The 8,089-nt window shown below is 38.9% G+C and overlaps 1 protein-coding gene across 2 annotated transcripts; it reads right to left on the bottom strand.

Annotated features, from left to right (window-relative positions):
- Positions 1-5,978: 5,978 nt before the first annotated feature.
- LOC103713137 (protein Barley B recombinant) lies at positions 5,979-7,724 on the bottom strand. 2 transcript variants are annotated; one of them, XM_008799962.4, is made up of 2 exons: positions 7,614-7,724; positions 5,979-7,215 (listed from the first exon to the last, which is right to left on the bottom strand). In XM_008799962.4, the coding sequence occupies exon 2, from the start codon at positions 7,099-7,101 to the stop codon at positions 6,262-6,264; it is 840 nt and encodes a 279-aa protein (XP_008798184.1). In that variant the 5' UTR covers positions 7,102-7,215; positions 7,614-7,724; the 3' UTR covers positions 5,979-6,261. The 2 variants fall into 2 exon arrangements, with proteins under 2 accessions (XP_008798184.1, XP_008798191.1); XM_008799969.3 differs by having other exon boundaries at positions 5,979-7,120; positions 7,614-7,721.
- Positions 7,725-8,089: the final 365 nt, after the last annotated feature.

Genomic DNA, 8,089 nt, shown 5'->3' with positions numbered 1-8,089 from the left:
AGCAATCGGTATATATCTCCACAAAATTACAGAAAGTTATACATCATTGCCAAATAATTTTCTAATCTTTTTTGCTCCACATTATCTTGATAGAATCTAAAGAAATATAACTTTCATATATCTCCCTGGTATCTTGATAAAACCAGATTAACAAATCCACTCCTGCTTCTCTATACTTGCATCACCCTGACCTTCCAAAGAAAACCAGAAAGCATCACAAAAATCCCAGGAGTTTTTATCACTCTTCCATTTAAATTTTACAGATCTGGAACTCCATTTCTCATTTCAAATATATCTCCATGTTTATGTGGATAATGAGCATTGGAACATGTGAAATCTTTTTTCTATTTTGGTTTTTGAAATCACAACACAGTTCCTGCATTTTCTTCTAAAGATCATGCAGATTTTACAATATCAACATATTGCATTAATCACTAGAAGATGGCTTACATGTATAACAGTGTTGTACATAAAAGCGATCTAATGGTTTGTTGACTCTTGCATCAATCTGCAAGTGTACTCATTTTTTCACTGTTGGTTTAAACCCAAAACATGAACAATCAACCATCCCTGGTTTTTGTTGGTAAGGTTGACAAGACATGCTCTCATAATTAAGCATGAAATTGATCATGCAAATGTTGCTAATTGGTAATGCAAACTGCTTCTCTTCAAATTGAATTAAAAAATTTATACTCCTTTTCCGCATGTGGCTATCCAATATAAAATTTGTTTTTCCCTTCAGATAATGATAACCAAGCCTATCCCAGAAACATATCATGACATTTCACGTTATATAATAACGACTATATCAATTAGAACTACCATCGACGATTCTTGCCCCTAAAACATAACACCTGTAAACTTTCTAATATCAATTCACCATGATATCCTAGCGAGTAGAAAACATGACATAATGGCCCATAAGTGAGCATTTGGTGCTTAATATACGGAAAAGGTTTAGGTCACCACACCTGACGACTGCAATAGATGGGAGAATGGTGATGGGGCACAAGGGATCTTATCCTCCATGCATCGCACCTTCCCCTGAATCGCATTCAGAATGGTGCAATACATGCGGTCCACCGGATCTTATCCCATGTGCCCCATCCACTGTTCTTCCACCTGCCGTATTCACCAGGGGTGGCAACATAAACCAGTTCCCTTATACACTAGATGAATCTCTCATGTATAAACAGATTGGAGACCAGGGCAATTACCATCCTACTTCAACATCGCCTAATGTCAGTAGAATGCAGCAGAGTTTAGGCATCAGAAGCGTAGGAAACGCTCTGATGGTCAATAATTTAAATTTGTTGAATATGCAGATCATATTAATAGGGGCACATGGGATTAGTATCAAAAGGCTGAGCAGAAAGACTCAGACCCAACAAAACGGAAGGAATGGTGATTGATAGCAACTACTTAGAATGGCAGGAAGTAAGGAAAACAGGATTTAAATTCCAAGGGTATTACTGCTCTATCAATAAATTAATATATGAATTAATGCTCAACCCACTATAAAGAAATGAGATAGACATATCTATAGATTGTTGCTCAGTTCGCTTGTGAAAACTGGTAAAATAAGATCAATCTTATATGTGACAAGTTCTCAGCAATTTCGAACAAATAAAGATTGTATTTCACTTGGAGTGAAAAGGAGCATAAATAGAAAAGTAACAGATCCATCATCTTCTCAACTCCATCTTCTGCAAGTTGGTCCACCATTTTATTAGCACTACGCCACACTAGTAAGCTTCATACAATCAACTTGTGAGACAATGCAGGGCATATTACAACCCACTAATGCCAATAATGTTCCCGGAATCACCTTCACTATAGGAAATGGCCTGATAAAATTTTTCATAAAATTAAGACTACTCTTTGGAGAGAAAAAACATCATATTCCATCAATGATCAATAACCAATGGTTCAACCTAAGGACAAACTGCCAATAGGCATCCTTAAACATACTGCAACTCACAATTCCCATAGAGTATCAAACAAACTTGCAAAAAGACTTGGTTCATTCATCTAAATACAAAATGGCAAGGACATTCTCCAAACATGCATATAATATATGCTAAGGAACTTGGCTTCCATTGAAAAAGGAAAAAAAAAAAATCCCGAGGATATGCTGGTACCAATATTATTTTTACTAGTATTCTTTATAGTCTTCTAAACTACAAGCACATATCCAGTCTATCTGTAAGGCAAAAAGGTGATATTTTAGTTTTACATCTTATCTACACATAAGACCTGAAGAGCATTTTAAAATAACACTTAGGAAGAAGGCTCAGTATATGGCTAATTGGTAATGAAAATCGTCCAACTTCAAGCATGCAAATCCATTCTAAACCATTGAAAAATTGCTAAATCAATACCAAGTACCAATTTTTTGAAGAGATCTTTAAAATGAAATTTCTGACACTGCTAGCAACTTAGGTTCATATAATGTATGAGTAACTAGGATTATATTTTGGGCCAACTTGGGGTGAAAAAATTACACATTTGTACCCCTTGATACTGATCAATCATCATAGATTTAAAATCATTTTAGACCACACACTATGGGACATTCAGTGCATCCATCAATGCTTCAATGTATATTACATGCACTTTCAAACCCTGCATTTCTTGAATCCAACACTGCATATGGGTCTCTGTCTCCATTCAACATCTCAAAATCTGGATACATCACTAAATAAACCAAATTTACAAGGTTAGCTAATTATTCTGGATGTTGTATATGTTTCTTATATCAATCTGATATAAGTTAGCTAGCTGATTATGCTATCGCACTATCTCATTCTCCTCCTCTTATCTCAATCAAAATCCTAGTTATTTCAAATAACTAGGACAGATTTAAAGGTCATCAACCTTCACCATCTAGGATATCTAAATGTGCCTCTTTAGTTTTCCGCTGCATTTTTTGTCTGTATATAATTTATGGCACCATAGAGCAGGTCATATTCGCAGTCATGAATAAAGGCTTTCGTATCAATCAGGTATTGTAGGTGCTTGATATACTTTCTACTTAGAAAGGGGTTGCTATACAGTTGGCATTTGGTCATACTTTTCCATCTAGTAAAACAACCTTTGAATTTCAACTTAGTTTGCACTAGTACTTGAAGAATGATAACCATCACATGATTTATGTTTCAGCCAAAACTCCAAAAACGAAACTAGAATATTTTAATCTTGTGTTTAAGAAACTTAAAAGGTTACCTCACAAGAAATTCTTGTGTTTGGTAGCTTCTTTGTTGAAGAATGATTAGTCTTCCCATTTTCAATCAAGGATTGAAGTATTGCATGCTAGTAGCGTGCTGGCCTACCAATGACTTGATATGGACCATGCTAGTGCTTGGCATGCATTGGTACAGTAGGACTGCAACAGGTAAAGCACTAGCATGTTGAATACCACTAATATGCCTGTTGAGTGGCGCTTCAGGTTGAATGGCTTGTTACTCTGAATCTTAATTCCATTCTTTCAATGCCCAATCTACACAAGCTGTATTTTCATCCAGGTTAGCAGCCTCAATTGTTTCACTTTCTCATACTCCTGACTGGAATGACCATCCCAAACCATTAATGAACCATTCATCCGTGCCACTATATAACAGGAAACCTTCTCCTTTAAGGCTTATGAACTCAAGTAGAATCTTAAAGGGGTTAGTGAACTCAAATATGGGCAATTTCGGAATGCAGATTGTGATGGCTTAATCATATTTACAAGCAAGAGAAGAATATTATGAGCACATGGACACATACAGGTAGGCACAGGAATGAAGGAGTAAGTGTATGATTACATAGCCTAGAAGGTCATGAAAAGCCTAGAGAGACCTAATAAAACCATGACTATTTCTCGGCCAATAACTAACCAAAACAGAAACATTCAATAAACTTATTGAATCTCAACACCCGATGAACGACCAGCCACAAAAGCTGAACTCCCTGTACGAAACTGAACAAAGGCTTTCTAGGCTGATTGAAGCTGAAGTCCAAAACAACTTCAAAAATGATCAATCAGTGAGATGACTGAATCGTAGCAATGCTCTAAGGGCTGGTTCCAAGAAGGAAGAATGATGCCTCAATTGGGAGGGGAAAAATTACTTCTATATATACTCATAGGCAACACTTAAACATGATACATCGAAAACAAATATATATCACTAAAAGCATCAAAATTCTGAAATATAAAATTATTTGAATTATTTCATTTCAATCAGCATGATTTCCCAGTATAAACCATCATTAAATCCTCGAAGGCTTCCACTTATGGATCCATATCATAAAATCCTGTGATATTCCTCAAGATGTCTAACAGTTGTTTTGGTAACAAGCATGATGGCCAGCAAGATCTCCATATCCTTTAGATTTTCTTGCCAGCTCATATCACAGATTGCAACAAAACAGTTTGTGCACTTCTTGGTTTTGCTAATTTTGCCTTTTTTTTTAACAGAATGGCCTCATCACTTAACCCATAACTATAGGCCATCTATATATATAAATACATATATAATCATAATCCATCGATATTGAGTCAAATTTGATGAGACTCAACTGTACTATAGTCTCACATAGCGTATCCAACTTAGACCATTTTGACTACATAATAGACAAGCTGGAATTAAATATCAACCTTGGTCTAATTTGAGTAAACAATAAAGCCATGATCATCGAACCAACCTGAACCAAACAATTCGTCCCTTACCAAACCGAACCAACACTAAGTTGGGACAGTTCAGCAATGCAAATCGGTTCTGGTCATAAATCCCCCTAGGTTCAAACCATCGAGCGCTCAAGAGCCTTCAAGGGCTCTCTCACTCACTCTCTCTCCATCGGACGCTTGCTCAAGGTAAGCCTCTCTCTCTCTCTCTCTCTCTCTCTCTCTCTCTCTCCCCACCGGACACTCACTCGAGATAAACCTCCCCCCTCTCCCCTCTCCACCCGACACTCACTCAAGGTAAGCCTCTACCTCCCCCCCCCCAACACACACACACCTCCCTCTCCCTGTCTCCCTCCCTCCTCCTCTCTTTCTCTTCCTTCCTCTCCTCCTCTCTCCCAGTACACCCTAACTTGGTAAGATATATGCCAGCACCGTACCAAACCGATCGCCAGCTAGTACGAACCTTAGTACCGATCCGATAGACCTTGCAATAAAGTACTAGTCCTGAGTGACCTTTATTACCTAACGGGATGCTCTAAGATACCATCAAGACATCATCCACAACTTCTTGACTCCGATGTGACTCAGGCAAAACATCAAAATCAGGAAAAAAAGGAAGAGGAAAGTGAATAGACTTATTCATAAGGAAAGGGTATTCATTAAACAACAGAAGCTAAATATGATACTAAGTGCAAGACTATCACAAAGGGATAGTATTCTCAAACTTAGCTACTTTTCTACTCACCTCATCAACACGATTGTAGAGACTTCCACCAACAATGTCAATTAAATCTGATGAGTACAGCAGTTCATATTCTTGATGACAGTTAATACTCAAGAATGATTGAAATTTTTTAAATTATATTATTCATATACTATGAAAAGACATTGGATCTTGATTAAAAGCAGCAGATGTAATCAGCATGATTGACCATACATCAATGGCAAAACCAGAAAATGGTGCCCATAACAGGTAATTATCAAAACCATATTGGGTTTTAAAACAATGATGGTTCAGAAATGGAGTCGACATCCTACCAACAAACACTACTCAATCTGTCACTGACTATATGAGGAGGGAAACAAATTTCAAGATAGAATCATATCCAAGATTCAAAAATATAAGATAAACACTAAAATAACATGAAACTAACTGGTTATACCATCATAACTAGATGAACATATCATCGCAACTTTACTAAGATATACACAATAAAACACTTCCCAGCATGAAGCCACAAAGAATTAAAATACCGACCATAAACCCCTTATCAGAATCTTCTCATCAAGAGTGAGAGCTTCAAGCAAGGAGTGAAAAGAAGGGAAGAAAAATTTCTATCCATTAATTGAAAAGCCATCTAAATGAGACAGCACTGTTTCTCTGAAACCTACAAGCTGTAAATAGAAAGGAAGACATCAACATATCCATATAACTCCAACATCTGAACCTCAAAAAGCATGTAAATATGGCTGATAAAGAAAACTGGCTACAATCTATTCAGAGTACCTCTGCAAAAGGACACGGATATATATACATAGGAGAAGCAGACCAAATGCAGAGGTGAAGCCTCACCAAAGCCAGACAGTGTACATCTTTACCTGATAGTCACAAACTTATTGGTCCCATGCTTGGCCCAGAAAGTCCTCAAGTCAATTGGATTAGAAAGATTATACCCTTCTCCTGCAAGCTTCTCCAGCACCTTCTTGAACGCACCCTGGCTCATCTTCCGGCCGGCAATGCGTGCCCCCCGCCTTTTGGTGCTCATTGGGAGGGGGTGACATGAGATGCTAGTGGTGCAGCATGCCGACTGCCACCCTCCCACACCCCACCGATAGCACTGTTGCAGTCTGCCTGTGCAAGAGCAAACTGGAGTAGGAATTCCCGAGATGTCCAGATCAATCCCATTAATAACCAACCCAGTGCTCTTCTTCCCCGCCTTCCCACGCGAAACTGAACCATTGGTGGCTCCGTCTCTCGGAGCAGCAACTTTCTTTGGTTTCTTAGGCTTCGGGGATTTGAGCGAGCGGCCCTGGGATCTCTTCTTCAAAGGAGTCTCATTTCTGCTTCCAGGGTCCTCCATCATTGGGACCTTGTCATCCTTGGGTGGCTCAGGCGGCTGCAGCATATGGAAGGTGTGGGCGCCGGGGGGATCAGGGAGCATACCATAATTGGGGTGGTGATGGTTCGCCGGCAGCACATGGAGGATCTTGTTGTCCCTATTGTGGTGGATCCACCCATCCCTCACGAAGTCCATTGGGACCGACGGCTCGACGACCATGCTGCATTCCCGATGGAGGAACCCCCCGTTTGATAGCAAGGGCTTCGTCGTATCACGCTCCACCATCGAGGACATGAGCTGCAGCCCTAGGTTCCCCTTCGAGGGCTGCTCATAGTAGCCCCAATTCCGAATGCCCAACCCACCTTCATCATCCATACCGGCCGAGCCAAAAGAACTACCCGGAGATTCAATAAAAAAACACCAAAAAGATCAAATTTTTCTACCGATTTCAATCAGTCGATCTACCACATTGCCTTCTCCACGCCGTTACTAGAAAACCCATTACGCAGAACGGATCAAAGATCAGAGAAAACGAAGAAAATCGATGAAAAATGAAAAAAAAAACCCAAAAAGGAGCCAACTTGGAAGAAACCCTAATTCTAAAAACCGATCAGAAAAACGAGAAAACGGTCGGAACAAGAATCCAATGCCCGCTGAAAGAAACCCTAAAGGTCCTCATTCTCGGATGAAAGGTAAACAAGTGCGACTTTTAGGGTTTCAACGTGGGATCTTTGCGTCGGAGGACAACAAATCGCGAGAAAACGCAGCAGAAAAATCAGAAAAAAGGCAAAAAAAATGGCGACTGGGAAGGGTTTTCGATCATTTTTCAGTGGTAAAAGAAGGAGCGGAGAAGAAGGGGATAAAAGGAGCAGAGAGAGGGGACATACTTTGGAAAGAGTTGCCTCTAGGGTTCTTTGCAGCGGCCTGATAGAGAGAGATAAGAGGGGGAAAGAAAAAAAAGATCTTTTTGTAATTTATTAGCCTTTTAAATCCACGATTGGGGGTTTTGTATCTATTTGAAAAAGAGGTTTTTTTATAAAAAAAAAGGATAAAAATCAGGATGCAACACTTGTTCCCCGTTAGGTGCATTTGCTCGACCGCCCCACTTGAAGTTTATCTCTTTTTTTTTTTTTTGACCTTTTCAAACTGAGGCATGGTTATCTCTTTCTTCAAAAATTTTCTCTTTTTTTTCGTTTTTTTAGCATGATGTTTTAGTTATCTTGATTGAAGGGAATTTTTGTCCCAAGATCTTTTCTTATATATCAAGTGCATAGAAAATTAACTTCAGTGCAAAAAATATTAGGCTTTGAAGCCACGTAATAATATCTTCCACCATTCAAATAATATAGTTTATGTTGTTAGG

This window comes from Phoenix dactylifera, chromosome 6 (assembly GCF_009389715.1).
Source record: "Phoenix dactylifera cultivar Barhee BC4 chromosome 6, palm_55x_up_171113_PBpolish2nd_filt_p, whole genome shotgun sequence".
Taxonomy (NCBI): domain Eukaryota; kingdom Viridiplantae; phylum Streptophyta; class Magnoliopsida; order Arecales; family Arecaceae; genus Phoenix; species Phoenix dactylifera.
Note: the sequence above shows the minus strand (reverse complement) of the source record. Positions and strands in the feature narration are given on the sequence as shown.

What these genes read in the sequence shown, in the direction of transcription:
- LOC103713137 (XM_008799962.4), bottom strand. Translation starts at nt 7,101, where the DNA reads ATGGATGATGAAGGTGGGTTGGGCATTCGGAATTGGGGCTACTATGAG.